Consider the following 15,483-nt stretch of genomic DNA (forward strand, 5'->3'; position numbering starts at 1 on the left):
TTTAAATTTTTATTCTTTCTAATGTGTTTATTAAAGTTATCTAATGATTCTTAAAAAAGAAGTCATATAATTTTTTGAGTTTTTCTAGATATACTTATCTTTCTTTTCTCTCTTAAGAAAAATATATCTTGATCTTTATTGATAAAAAAAAATAATATTTATGCCCTTTAATATATTTCAAAAAAATTTAATAAATAATTTGATAAAAATATTAAAATATTTTTTAATTTTATATTACTCATTCTATATATCAATCTAAAAAATATTTCAACCATATAACGTCCATTTAAACAATTGTTAGCCCCCTAATTAATAAACATTTCGGCGCGCATCAGGAAAGGTGCTCTCAACGGGGGCTCTGTATTAATAAAGCGATTCAAAAAGCTTCACACAGAGCAGCCGAGCAGGTTAGGGATTATCTGAATTAATGAAGGGGAGAGCGATCTACAGGGTCACAAGAACTGGCGGAGGCGGCGGCAGGTTTTCGTCGTACGAGAAGCTGGTGGCGGTTGGCCTGGCGATTCTGGCCGTGGCGTCGCCGCTCTATATTGACCGGAGGAGGGCGGCCGACAAGGAAGAAGAAGAGGAGCAAGTAGGCATCATCAATTTGGCATCGTGTTTTCCGATTGTGTTGGTGGTGCTGATGCTGGCCATCTGCCTGTCGCGTTGCTTGGAAAGGAGCCTTGCCCGGTTTGATCCTGGCTGGATTTTCAGGGTGGGTGGCTCTTCTGTAGGCATCATACTCCTCCTCACCCTTCTTGCTTTCATTCTCAAGTGTAAATCATCATCTGCGTAGAAGCAAAGCGAGAGAGAGAGAGAGAGAGAGAGAGTTTGCTATCGTTGTTAAGGTTGTATGGCTTTAGATCCAGTGCTCAATCACGATTCACGCATGGATGGATTAGATATAAATCTAGACATACTTTGGGGAAATGGTTCGAATTCTTAAATTAGAATCCATCTTCTTTGATCATATAATTTTATGATGATGATACTTGTTACATATCCAACGCAGTTCTTTTCATTACATTTGGGCTCAAAGAGTTAAAAGGGTCTGTTTGAGCTAAAAAAATCATTAAAATTCATAAATTTTGATCGGAGAGTAATAAGATAAGAGTGGTTCATTAATAGAAAAAAAAGAAAGAAATATGGCTGTTTTTTTTTTTTTTTTTCTTTTTTTACATTAATCGCCCAACATATGGGATAAAGATCTATATTGTTGTTATTATATATTAATCGCTAACTATTTAACGTAATTTTTTTTTCTTTACTCAACTTTAAAATTGATTATAAATAAAAGTTCATATGAGAGTTAAAATTTGATGACTCTTTTTAAACTTTGATTGGGAAAGTAAAGTAGAGCATGAAAGGTACATAATTGCTCCCAAACAAAGGGTTAGGCAATATAGATCGTGCTACATGTATCGAGAATATGTATAAATTTGATGATCGAATTGAACTATATCCAATGATGAAGTCCGGACTTCTTTGCTCGGACTTCATCCTATTCGGACTTCATTGCTCGAACTTCATTCTGGATAAACCTCGATTGGACTTAATCCGTGAATTAAGCCCGATCGAATTTAATTCATAAACCTTAATTGGGTTTAATCAACGAATTAAGCCTGATCGGGCTTAATCAGTGAATTAAGCTCGATTAGGCATAATTCATAAAGCATAACTGAGCTTCATCCAGAGGCGACAGCGACGAGATGGTGTAGCAGCGGTCGACGATCGACACTACAACGAGATGACAACAGAATACAGCGGTGATTGCGTAAGGCTCTGCAACGGGCTGATGACAGGATGCATCAACGGTTAAGGAGAGATGAAGGCGTGTTAAAAGGCGACGATGAGATGAGGCGAGGCGAGGCAGAGTTTGTTGGAGGCGGCCATGGCGGAAAAGAGGAGACAACCAATGACAGGGGTGGTGAATCTGTAAATTGGGTGAGGGTATTTTTGTGATTTGGTATCTTCAATCATTCTCTTAATAATCCATTTATTTGTACAAGTAGCATTTTCCTAGGTAATATACAAGTTATAAGCTTATAAGAGAATTCTTGTAACCAACCCAAACCCAACTCAACCCAAGTAGCTTTGACGTATACGTTACTGTTTTTGTATTCTGAAACTCAAAAATGAAAGGAAACAAAGATATATGGTGGGAGATGTTTCATATTCTCACAGTAAAAATTGAATACAAATACAGAAAACCACGAGGAGAAGCAAAGTTGACAATGAACCATTTTTTCATAGCCCGAAACCGAAAGCATAAGAGATAGCAACTACAGCACCGGCAGCAATCACCCAGAAGCGAGGAATTCTCGACAAATCATCGGCGCCATTGCATTCGTCGTTGGCACCGCTGAAACAGCCGGGCCGGGTCACCTTCGCGACACCGCCCTCCAACACAAAGCTGCTGTTGGTCTTGCCGTTGCTGAACAGGATGCACCAGAAATAGGGAGCCCCGCCATCGGAGGCACTCACAGCAGCCCCAACTTCAGTGTGGTTCTTGTCGTAGAGTATGTCCAAGCTCTTGCCGTTTTTCATCAGAATTCCTGAGAACGCTTCTGAAGGGCTGACGTACTTGGACTGGCAGCCCAGTAATCGGCCGGTGATTGGAGAGAGAGTAGAGACCGAAACGCCACAGTTTGGGGCAAAAGTTTCGGCGAATGCAGAATCCGGTGGCCTCTCAGCATCAGGTCCTCCCACTTTATCGCAATTGCCTTGATAAGCTTTGATGTACTGCAGGGCGATGCATGCCAGGCCCGGGTTGTCTGAGAGATGTGAACTTTTGTGGGCAGTTCTATTACTGTCAAGTGCAGAAACAAGCTGGTCTGCTGGGTTATCTGCCACTCTCACTGTCGCTTTTCATATAAAATGACAGAAGCAAATTGTTATTTTGTTAGTTGGGAATGGCCTGATAAATTGAATCTTCATAAATCAGGGGGAGCCGGGCAGGAGTTTGAAACAAAATTGTTTAAGCAGAGATCAAAGGCCTGTACTATGGAATTTGAATATGGAGAAATAGAAAAAAGAGGAAGCTACAAACTAAGAGTAAACAACAGGAACTAGGAAGTATCACAAAGAAATACGATTATACTTTCTGCTCGGCCAGCACCTTCAAACAAATATTTAGAATTAACAATCATAAAGATGCATTTTTATTAAATAATTAATTGTAAGTTTACTTGCTATAGATGAAGAGATGCAAACATATAATACGTTCACAAAGCCTGTGAAGGTCAGTAATGAACTAGTAAACACCAGGAAGCCTAGAAAAATATTGCATAGAATTTGTACATATTGGTCGGACAGGGCATGGGATGTTCGAGCTTCTAGAGATTTATTTCCCAATGACTTTCCATTGACCCTGTTCATTTTTTTCCTTATCAAGAGTACCTTGAGAATGCATTAGGGAATAGGATATCCCATTATTCCTTTACGTTGGTATTTTGGAATTTATACCTTTAGCTTATTGTGGTAAATTGGCTGCTATACGTTCTTATATGAAAATTATTGTCAAGTGGTGCTGAACAATAAAAAGATTTGCTAGTGCTTTCTGAACAAGTGGTGCTGAACAATAAAAGCACCCAGAGACAAATTCTATGCAGTGATGGATATAAATTCTACAGGCACAAATTCAGTACTACATGGTTGTCTTAGAAGGCATTCCTAAGTGAACCTTCAGCAGGATTGAAAAATGCAGAGCAGCATTTCGTCACACACTAATAACTGGAGAAAAAGATAGTGCCAACTGAAGGAGAGGCAAGGAGGAAACAAAAGGCCGCAGCATATGTGACTATTTCACTTGCAATTCTTTTGGTACATGTAAATGCATATATCAAAAGAAAGGTGAAATGGCACAGGTACAGCTAAGCTCATATGACACATACAAGGGAATTGTACGTACATAAATTGTGTGACATGGTTCATCCTAATATACATAATATAGAAATTAGCACAAATTGAGATCTCAGATCTAAAAACAGCAAAGAAGATGAAAGGGAAATAAAAATACTTGCTCCTCTTTCCTTTTCCAATGAGTTATTAGAAAAATGCATATTCTGATAAATTCCTAATTACGTTCTTGTCTGCTGTTCACCCTAAACCAAGTTTAATTTTACTCTTCCCGTCTTCAATTTTTCTTTCTTCAACAAATCCAAGATCCAAACAGAAGATGAATGAACCATATTCATGCCAATGAGTTGAAGAAACCGCTGAAGTCTGTTCGGAAACGGAAGTCAAATCTGGAAAATGTAAATCCGCGGTAACTGAAGAGATCATTTGATTTGGTCCTAAAATAGATAGATCCAAGAGGTAAACTGAATCACTAACAATTTGGGCTGACTAATAGACCAACGATGAGATGTAACACTGACTGAATGCAGAACAACACACCATCAAGAACTGGAATAGCCTTAATCCAGTAGGCGGCGTTACTAACTCGCCAATCATCTCGAATAAATGCAGAACAATGCAACCAAAGAAAATTGAGTGCGGCGGAAGATGTCAGGGGAAAACAATGACTAATTCCAGAGCAAATGACAAGAAATGTTCTAAATTAGTGCAAGAATCGGATTTGACTAAGTTGAAGAGAGTCGACGAGACTGAACAAATATCCTTAGCAGAAGCAACAATTACTACATCCGACTAAACCGAAAACCGAGTCAATGATCAGATCGAGCTACAATAAGCGTAGCGAACACGAATATTCACAAATCAATTTGAACGAGATAGATGGAAGAGGTAGAGAGAAGAGATGGCTTACTGTGTACATTTGCTGCGGAAGAGGTGAAGAGGGCTGATACAAGAAGAAGAAGCCACATCACCATCGCCATCGCCATCGCCGCCGGCATTGCTGTTGCAGGGAGAGAGGGGGGGGAGAAACTGAGAGAGAGAGAGAGTTCCGAGAAGGAACTGATATAATCAAAAGTTTGTCGGCGAAGTTCAATATGTTCTGTTGGATCTGATGTTCTAACTAAATGGCCATCGGCAAATAGTTAATTACCGAAATGCCACAAGCAAGAATTTATTTTAAAAAACAATTCTTAATAAAATAAGATAATAGTAAGTTAATAAAAATAATTCCCCATTCAACTATTTTAATTAGACCAATTGAACTTAAAATTAAATTTTTGACCAAATAAACTTAAAACTTTTTATTTACAGAGCAAATAAACTCAATTATTATCTCACTTTCATACGCGACTTACACGTTTGAATATAGTATGTAAGATAAAAGAAAATTATTTATTATCTAGATGAAATATTGTCAACTATTTCCAAACACAATCGATCAATTTCTATAAAACTGTCGACTAGGCTATTAGTCTACACAAACCTAACAAATTATTGTATTGGTTTACTTTTTATTGCATTCTCACAAAATAATTTGTAGTTTACACACAATAAAAATAAAGATAATTTGATAAAAATTGTATTTGACCACATATTTTGTTGAATTCAAAAGACTAGTCAATTATTTCATTACAAAATACACTTCCCAAGTGTTGTTAATACCATCACAATTACCTTTAGTTTATCAAATCTTACGCTATTACAACTTTTATCGCATTTCAAGCAAAACCAATAATCACAAATATAATCCATAAACACAATAAACAAAAAATCAATCCATAAACCTTCTAGGTATATTTTCTATATTGATCTCTTTCATTCTTCACTTTTATCTTCAATTTCAAAATCTTCAAATTTTTTCCACTGTCATCTTTATCTGTCGACTTGAAGTTCATCATTTCATTTTCTTCATTTGTCTTCTTCAGAGTCTATATAAGACCACTCATTTATCACTTTCACATAACTCATTATAAACTCAGGATAATGCCACAAAAAATCAACAGTTGATCATTTGAAAAGAGAAAAATCAAAAATCAAATTAAGGAGTTTTATTCATACAAGTTTCTTATTAAACTTCTTTATAAAATAAAAGAAAAACAATAATTTTTTTGCAAACAAATACCTTGAAAGAGTACAACTTTTAGATAATTTATCTTGATGTCTTCATATTATAGTGACAATATCTAGCACATTTTTCGTAGTTGAAGTCATGTCGATTGCTACTTTAGTATCGTCGTGATGTAATGGAAACACTTGAAACCGATCTCATTGATGAGTCCATCAATTCTATGATCTTCGATTTGTTAGAGCATTTGTTTTGGATGTAAGATTTGAAAAGTTAGGACTTTTGTTTTCTTTTACTTTTTTTTTTTCTAGGGTTAGAAAGGTGTGTAAACGCATGGGAGCCATAGGTTTATTTGGCTTATAAATAAAATGTTTGGATTTATTTGGCCAAAAACTTAATTTTGGGCTTAATTGACCAAATTGATATACATGGGACCAATTTGAACCCTTTTCCACAAGCTAAATACAACCCAATTGAAATTAATTATAGACGATAACTTCTTTTAGATAAATTTATGGGCTGTTTTAAAGTTTTAAAGTATAATAAATATTTTTTAATTTTTAATAAAATATTTTTTGTATTTTATTTTTAATATTTAATTACTTTTATTAGTTGGTGATATATTTTAAAAATAAAAAAAAGTAATTATTAATAATTAATGATTAATGAGATTGTTTAAATGTTAAAAATAAGAATAATAAACGTTATCAGATTAAGGATGATGATTACCATAATATATATGACAATTTTAAAATATTATAAACAATATCACACTTTATTTAACTTAGGGGTGAATCAATATTTTAAAAAATAAGTGTTAAATTATTTATAAATTAGTAATTATTTAAAATTTATAAATTTGAATCTTGTTAATAGGATTAATTTTTATTTTTAAATAAAAAACATTTAAAAAGAAAAGACAAATTATTTACTTATTTAAAAATGGTATAAATAATAAATAACAGGTGTGATAAATTATTATTTGATTTTTAAAATATTGCCCTTCGACATGACATGATCCAATTATGTAAGGAGATTGAGATATACCAACCAACCTCTCTGCTTGGAAGATTGAAAGATAGGTACCTGCAAGCAACAAGGAAACTTCTTGCTTACAATTATATAACTCTTTGTTTTGCCAGAGACTCAGTAAAAGAATACATGTATATTATCCAAGCAACATAGGGGTTGCCTTACTCAGGTTTATAAAAATTGCATTTATACCTTAATATTTTATTTTTTTCAAATTACCCCTTTCAAGTTTGCAAAAAATGCATATAGATTATAATATTTGAAAAATGTTTTAAAATTGTCCCCTCCCAAGTTTGCAAACATTACATTTAGGCTATAATATTTGAAGTTTTTTTTTTTTTTCAAAATTTCCTCCTCCATATATAATATATATAGGTCAATTTGTACAAAGAAGAAGGGTTATCATAAACTAAAAATAGAAAATGTTAAATGAATAATTAATCATCTTTGAATAATTATACATATATTTTTAAGTTAAAATTTTGATTTTTAATTATAATAGACAGGTTTTCTAAGTGAAGAACAGTGTTAGAAATTTGATAGTTAGATGATATAATTTTTTTTAAAAAAAATAATATGTTAAGATAAAAGATCTTCCTACTAATCATATTTGCTATTATATTTTGTCAAAGAAAAATATTTTAAAAATTTATTAAAATTGTTCATCTCTTAATTTAATAAGTTTAACAATTGCTTAGAATATAATATAAGGAGATATTTAGTTAATTAAAAATGTGATATGTTATGATACTATAAGAAAGAAAATTGCCTTCTCTAACTATAAGTTTAGAGTTTAAAGGTTAGGGTTCTGGATTCGCTATAAAACTAGATTTGCTAATATATTCAATTTCTTAGAAAAGTTGGAGATAAGGAAATAATAAAAATATTTTTCTTGAAACAATAAAAAGGATGAAATGGGAAAATAACTATTAATATCCTTTATAATATGGTTATGATTACCTTATTATATTCATTGAAAAGTGGTCAAATATTTATTTTAGTCATACCTTACTTGGTATTGTGATCTCTAATGATAAAAATAGATGACTATTATCTCTACAAATGAATGAACCTCATCAAGTAAGTAGAGATTTGATCCGGTGTCACTTGATTTTAATTAGTAGATATATATGCCTACGAAATTAGGGATCATCTTTTATAATATTATGTTGAGATAGATATATTGATGATATTAGTCGCTTGTTCATAGATTCTTTAGCTTATAAATGTTAACTCGTTATTATTTATAAAAATCTCTCAACTAATCTCAATATATCTATGTTTGATTGAGGGGATGAAAGTTATGGAGAGGTAAGGAAAATAATCCTTTTGTTTGAAACGTACTTGAAAAGAATAAGGGAATAGGATCTATAGGAAGGAACCCAATCCCTTTCATTCCTTGTCCTTTTTGTAAAATCTCAATGTAATATGTAATACCCCGTATTATTATATGACTATTTCAAAGTAAGGCTTAAGGCACGTTGAAAGATGAATTTGAGGATTAAGGTGGATCGTCAAGGTTAAAAGGAGTTAATTCGAGGAATAATAACTCAAGAAACTTAGAAAATACCAAATTAGTTGTGAAAAGAAATGTAAGAGTATATACACCTAAGAGGGGATGAATTGGGTGTATCAAAATTTTTTGAATTGATAAAATATTTTTACAAAGACTATTTTGAACACTTTATGCTCTTGAAAACTAATGCTGTAAATATGAAAATTAATTCTAAAATTGTAAGTTGTAAGTGCTGAAAATAAACTTTGTTGAAATGAAAATAAAAATAAATAATGCAGTACACAAGATATATAGTAGTTCGATATAATACAACCTACTCTACTACCTTGGCTCCTTATGAAGAATTTTAATAATAATTCACTAATTGTTTTAGTTTTTACATGTTAGGTTATAATCTCAGCTTTTAAAGGCTCAATCAAAACTTCAACTTTTACGGGTTAAGTTGGAACTTCCACTTTTATGGATAAAGCAATAACTTCATAAGCCTTTTACAGGGATAAGACAACAACCCTTACAATAAACTTGGAGAAAAAAATAATTGAGCAAAAGCTCACAATGAAAATAGAAATAACCCTCAAATAATATGAATGAAAAGCTTACAAGGGAATATAAGATTACAAATTAAGAGAGTAAAAGAATAGGAAATGAAAGCACTTTACTATCTCTTTTGGTATAAAAATTTGATAGTTTGAAAATAGGTGAACACAGAGGATGATGATATTCACTTCAACACTTATTTTTCTTTCTCATTCTCTTCGAGAGAACATTTCATTAAAAGTATTACATTCATCTCATGCATGCCCAATGCACCTTTTCAGTTTGTCCAGAGGAAAATACACTTAAACTTGTAAATTATCAAAGAATGTTCTATTTTTACAATCTAACGGTTAGTATTTGTTCTTGAAGTTTAAACATTGATAAATTACATGAAATAATGTTCAAATAACTTTTTACAATAGCTATATTATTTGAAAATCAAAACTATGGGTATTTAATGTTGTCTATATCAGTTATTTTTGAATTTCAGCACAACATTAGTCAAGTAATATTAGGTGTTACTAGAGTAAGAAGCATAACTAATCAAGTAATATTAAAAGTTAGTCATTTAAGTTTATCCTTACTCAATTGCTAAAAGGTATTACTTTATTAAACTTGTCAACATGTTTTTGTCATTATTCGATTAAAATGTTTGTTACTTAACTAAAGGATGTTGATACTCGATTAAAAGCATATCTTAGATAATTAACATTCTAACTGCTTGTGAATTTGAAATTATTACTCGATTAATCACTTTAGTTACTCGATTAAAATATGACATTACTCAAGTACCAATCATTTTGATTAAAGATAAATAACGTAGATTGAAAATGTAAGAAAAATTAATTAAACATTGAATCTAGTGAAAAACTAGCAACTCATTCTTCATGTTTGTCGACTGATCCTTAAAACAAGTCAATTGATTTGATGCATACATTCTGGATCAATATTTTAGGTCTAAATAGTCGAGTAATTTTTATTCTTGAAAAAATTATTAATTAGTTTTTCAATACTTTAAAATAAATTGTTGACAGTATTCTACATCTGTCGATCATTTCTATTAAAAAATTACTAACAACTAGTTTTTTGCAAATTTATTCTTTGCCATTTCAATCTCCAACGACTATAATTCTAAATAGGATGGTCAAGATTATAAATACTAGGCGTTTTGAAAATCAAAAAAACTATTGAAAGATTGGGCTTTTTCATCTAAGAGATCAAATATTCAAACTTCTTTTGAGCTTATTCTTTCAATCTTTTCTCATTCAAGGTTTGTTTTTATTCTATAAAATTTATTTTAGCCTTGTTGTAACAAGATCTTGTGTCAAGATTCTTGTGTTTAGTTGTATATTTCTTCATTTTTCTTTGTAAGAAGTTTTCCTAGTGGCAAGAGCTAGAAGGCTAATGGGTAACTAGTAGTTGTATTGGACTGTGGTTTATAGTCCTATTATTGATTTAGTGAATTTGAAAATCTCTAATGAAGAATTAGAGTTGTAGATGTGGGCTGGGGATAACCAAACCACTCTAAAATCTTCTTGGCTCTTGCTCTTTTACATTTTCTCAAAGCTTTTTATTATATTGCACTTCAGTTACAAAATTTTCAACATTCCTTTTACTCACAATTAAAAAAAAAAAATTTCAAAATAGGTTTTTTAAAACATCCAATTCACCCCCCTTTTGGGTGTGTGATACCATACAAGTAAAGGTTATCTAACATCAAATTGATCTTCTAGTACAACAAGCTTTACGTTAGAAAAATCAAACGGATAAAATATGGCAAGATGAATAAGTTTTTGCTTATCAAAAGTTTGAAAAGAGTCAGCAAGATTAAGTTATGCCACACAAACAAGAATATCCATGCTCACCTTTGAAGCGATTATTTAGTTCTTAAAGTTACATGTCAAGTACATAATAAAAAAACTCAACTTAGTAATGATGCAAATTTGTCACCTATTGAGCATTTCATCATGGTCTCCCTTGAATGATAAACATATCATCTATACTTGAAATAGTAATATTGTGAGCTTCACAAAAGAAGATATCTCATGTAGCAAAGGTGTTCATCCATTATTTGTCATCATTTGGATCCCCAACACAATATATATAGTAGTTCGACACAATCTAGCCTACTCCACTACCTTAGATCCTCATCAAGAATTGTAACAATAATTCACTAATTGTTTTATCTTTTACAAATTAAGCTATAATCTCAATTTTTAGAGGCTCAACCAAAATATCAACTTTTACAAGTTAAGCTGAAACATCTGCTTTTACGGGAAAAACAATAACCTTATAATCTTTGTACAAGGATAAGGCAACAATGCTTATAATAAACTTGGAGAGAAAAATAATTGAGCAAAAGCTCATAGTGAAAACATAAATAACCCTCAAATAATATAAATGAAAAGCTTACAAGAGAATATATGATTACAAATTAAGAGAGTCAAAGAATAGGGAATGAAAGTACTTCACTATCACTTTTGGTGTCAAAAATTTGATAGCTTGAAAATAGGAGAACACAAAGAATGATGATATTTAGTCGACTCTTCTTTTTCTTTTTCATTCTCTTTGAGAGAACATTTCATTCAAAAGTGTTACATTCATCTCATGCATGCCCAATGCACACATTTTTAGTTTGTCTAGAGGATAATACACTTAATCCTGTAAATCATCAAAGAATGTTTTATTTTTGCAATATAACTATTAGTATTTGTTCTTGAAGTTCAAACATTGATAAATTATATGAAATAATCTTCAAACATCTTTTTGCAATAGTTATATTATATGAAAATCAAAACTATGGGTTTTTAATGCTGTCTATAACAGCTGTATTTTTTAATTTTGGCACAACATTAGTTGAGTAATCTTAGGCGTTACTCGAGCAAGATGCAAAACTAGTCGAGTAATATTAAGAGCTAGTCATTTAAACTTATCCTTACTCGATTGCTAAAAGGTATGACTTGATTAAACTCATCAACATGTTTTTGTCACGTGATTTTATATAACCCACGGATAACACACAAGTATATACGGTCAAGACAAGTAAAGTGATGAATAAGATATCGCTCACATGGAGATTGGTTACTAACCTTTTAAATACTAAAATTATTCACAATTAACTATATGTGGAAAATTGATTAATTAAGGAAATTAATTAATATATAACTAACAGTTACTTAAGAATTAAAAACCAATTAGTTAAGATCTAAGGTTTTCTAAATTCACCTAACAAATCTACTTTATCAAATTACCTCAATTTTTAGTTGATTAAATTATGAACTATGTCAATGGAGCACTCTAATTTATTTGTTAGGCTATGTTTAGGTCTAATAAGTTTATTTAACTAACCTAACTCAGTATATGTCTATATAAATTAGAATTAGAGAACACATTAAGCATAGATACTTACTATATAAAAATATTCATTACATATATAATAAAAAATTGCACATATAATTAAGTAAATGTCTTCCCCAATTAACACATATTATTTTGTCTAAAGTTTATTTCTTATTTATCTATTTCTAACATCATAAAAAATCTCAAATCATGTAATTGGTAATCAAGTAATTACAAACATTAAGTTTAAAACAAAATAAACATAGTTGATGCAGCAATCACAATAAAAAATTAAGTAATTAATAAAGTTTTAATGCATAAGATTCTTTAAAAACCCTAAATAATTATTTATCCACTCATAATGAATAAAATATTCTCAAAATCAACTAAGAGTTGTTGCATAATTAAAATCTTAAACAATTAAAGAAGAACAAAAATAAAAACTGAAAAGAAGAATGAAGTGATCTCCTTCTTGTTGCGTGCGCCTTTCTTACGTCTTCAATCCTTCCGTGCGCAGCATCCAATTCTGCATTCCTCTATATTATTCCTTGCTTTAATTGGCCGCGGCTTCCTCCTCTCCTGGTGTGCGTCGCCTCCTTCTCTGCCAATTCCTTAAGTCCGCCGCTGCCTCCTGAGCCTTCTATGCCAAATCCCACTTCATCTTATAATATTTATATATATATATATATATATATACACACATGGACTCAGCCCTCTACACATTCACGACACTTCACTTAATAACATAAAATATAATATATATATATAAGTAATGTAATATATAATATATATAATATATAATCTAATAGATAATATAATATTTAATATACTATTAATTATATTAACTTTAATTATATTATAATATTAATTTATAGTATTAATTTTGAAATTAACTTTATAATTTTTTTTATTTTTTTATCTAAATATCAAATAGTATATAATAAGAAGTATTAAAAATTAAATATATGTAAAGTAAACTCAAAATACTAGACAATTCTACGTAAAAATATATAAAAATACTAAAAACACTACTCAATTTTGATCAATAAATGTGAATAAATTCTCACGTCAATTATTCGATTAAACTGTTTGTTACTTAACTAAAGAGTGATGAGACTCAATTAAAAACATATTTTAATTAATTAACATTCTAATGCTTGTGAATTTGAAATTATTACTCAATCAATCACTTTAGTTACTTGATTAAAGTATGACATTTACTGGAATACCAATCATTTTGATTAAAGACAAATAAAGTAGATTGAAAATGTAAGAAAAATCAATTAAACATATTGAATCAGGTGAAAAATTGGTAACCCATTTTTCATGTTTGTCAACTGATCTTTAAAACAAGTAGATCGATTTAATGCATACATTTTGGATCAATGTTTTAGGTCTAAACAATCAACTGATTTTTATTCTTGGAAAAATTGTTAACCAGTTTTTCAATATTTTAAAATAAACTGTTGACAACATTCTAAACCTGTCAATCATTTCTATTGAAAAATTACTAACGGCTAGTTTTTTTTGCAGATTGATTATTTGCCATTTCAATCTCCAATAGCTATAATTCTACATTGGACAATCAAGGCTATAAATAATAGTCATTTTGAAAAAAAAAAAAAAAAAACTACTAAAAGAGTGGGTTTTCTCATCTAAGAGATCAGATTTTCAAACTTCTTTTGAGCTTAATTATTTTAATCTTTTCTCATTAAAGATTTGTCCTTATTCTGTAAAATTTATTTCAGCCTTACTGTAAGAAGATCTTGTGTCAAAATTCTTTTGTTTACTTGTATATTTCTTCATTCTTCTTTGTAAGAAGTTTTCCTAGTGGGAAGAGCTAGAAGGCTAATGGGTAGCTAGCGGTTGTATTGGACTATAGTTTATAGTCCTATTATTGATTTAATGAATTTATAAATCTCTAATGAGGAGCTAGAGTAGTAGATGTAGGTTGGGGATAGCCAAACCACTCTAAAATCTTCTTGTTTCTAGCGCTTTTACATTTTCTCAAAGATTTTCATTATACTACACTTCATTTATAAAATTTTCAATATTCTTTTTACTCACTATTTTTAAAAAAATATTTTTCAAAATAAGTTTTTTAAAACATCTAATTCACCATCTTCTTGGGTGTATGGTGCCATACAAGGTTATCTAACATCAAATTAATCTTCCAATACAACAAGCTCTACATTAGAAAATCACACGGATAAAATATGGCAAGATGAATAAGTTTTTGCTTATCAAAAGTTTGAAAAGAGTTAGCAAGATTAAGGCATGCCACACAAACAAGAATATCCATGCTTACCTTTGAAGTGATTATTTAGTTCTTGAAGCTGCATGTCAAGTACAGAATAAACAAACTAAACTTGCTAATGATGCAAATTTGTCACCTATTGAGCATTTCATCGTGGTCTCCCTTGAATGATAAACATATCATCCATATTTGAAATAGTAATACTGTGAGCTTCACAAAAAGAAGAGATCTCATAGATCAAAGATGTTCATCCATTATTTGCCATCATTTGGAGTTGTTTTGATACATTAACCAAAACCATTGGATTGATGATATTTTGATCTCTTTTTTTGTAGTGCTTGGCATCAATCATTTGTAATCCCCAATATTTTTTTTTAGTGTTGTGCCCTAATGTTAGATTTAGATGACGTTTAGCGTGCGCGTAAATATATTTGATGTATCTTTGTATATTTTTATAAATACAAGTTTTCGTCATTCATTCTGTTGTTGTTGAAATACAACAATTAAATTTATATGTCATCGGAAACAACTTGGTAGAGCCTAATGAGGAGGTGAGGAGTAAGGTCCATGCTAGCAAGCTGGTTTAACGGGTGCTTGGCTAGATCCGCTATCTATGAATGTGGCTCGATCCGCTATCTATGAAAGTAGGATCCTCAGGATGAGGCTCGATTGGTTGTCCAAGAGAGTAGAAGGGTGCCTTAAGTCTTCAGATGGCTAGTGAGTCTTCGGGAGACTGGCCTCCTGGCTTAGGTCTCCGAATGGGTAATCTTCTAGTGGCTTAGCTATGGAGGAAGCCTTCGGATGAGTAGGCTCTAGGAGAGTACAAGGAGTCTTCGAATGGGTCTACAACACAAGAACAGTTGGAAGGCACGCGGGGAG

At 31.1% G+C, this 15,483-nt stretch overlaps 2 protein-coding genes across 3 annotated transcripts; one reads left to right on the forward strand and one right to left on the reverse strand.

Moving 5' to 3' along the window:
- Positions 1-323: 323 nt before the first annotated feature.
- LOC127813456 (uncharacterized) lies at positions 324-1,017 on the forward strand. Its single transcript, XM_052354415.1, has one exon. The coding sequence runs from the start codon at positions 428-430 to the stop codon at positions 794-796; it is 369 nt and encodes a 122-aa protein (XP_052210375.1). The 5' UTR covers positions 324-427; the 3' UTR covers positions 797-1,017.
- A 1,072-nt stretch (positions 1,018-2,089) lies between these two features.
- Positions 2,090-4,931, reverse strand: LOC127812519 (uncharacterized). 2 transcript variants are annotated; one of them, XM_052352928.1, is made up of 2 exons: positions 4,769-4,931; positions 2,090-2,858 (listed from the first exon to the last, which is right to left on the reverse strand). In XM_052352928.1, the coding sequence occupies exons 1-2, from the start codon at positions 4,854-4,856 to the stop codon at positions 2,248-2,250; spliced, it is 699 nt and encodes a 232-aa protein (XP_052208888.1). In that variant the 5' UTR covers positions 4,857-4,931; the 3' UTR covers positions 2,090-2,247. The 2 variants fall into 2 exon arrangements, with proteins under 2 accessions (XP_052208888.1, XP_052208887.1); XM_052352927.1 differs by having other exon boundaries at positions 2,090-2,864.
- Positions 4,932-15,483: the final 10,552 nt, after the last annotated feature.

This window comes from Diospyros lotus, chromosome 11, assembly GCF_014633365.1.
Source record: "Diospyros lotus cultivar Yz01 chromosome 11, ASM1463336v1, whole genome shotgun sequence".
Lineage (NCBI taxonomy): Eukaryota > Viridiplantae > Streptophyta > Magnoliopsida > Ericales > Ebenaceae > Diospyros > Diospyros lotus.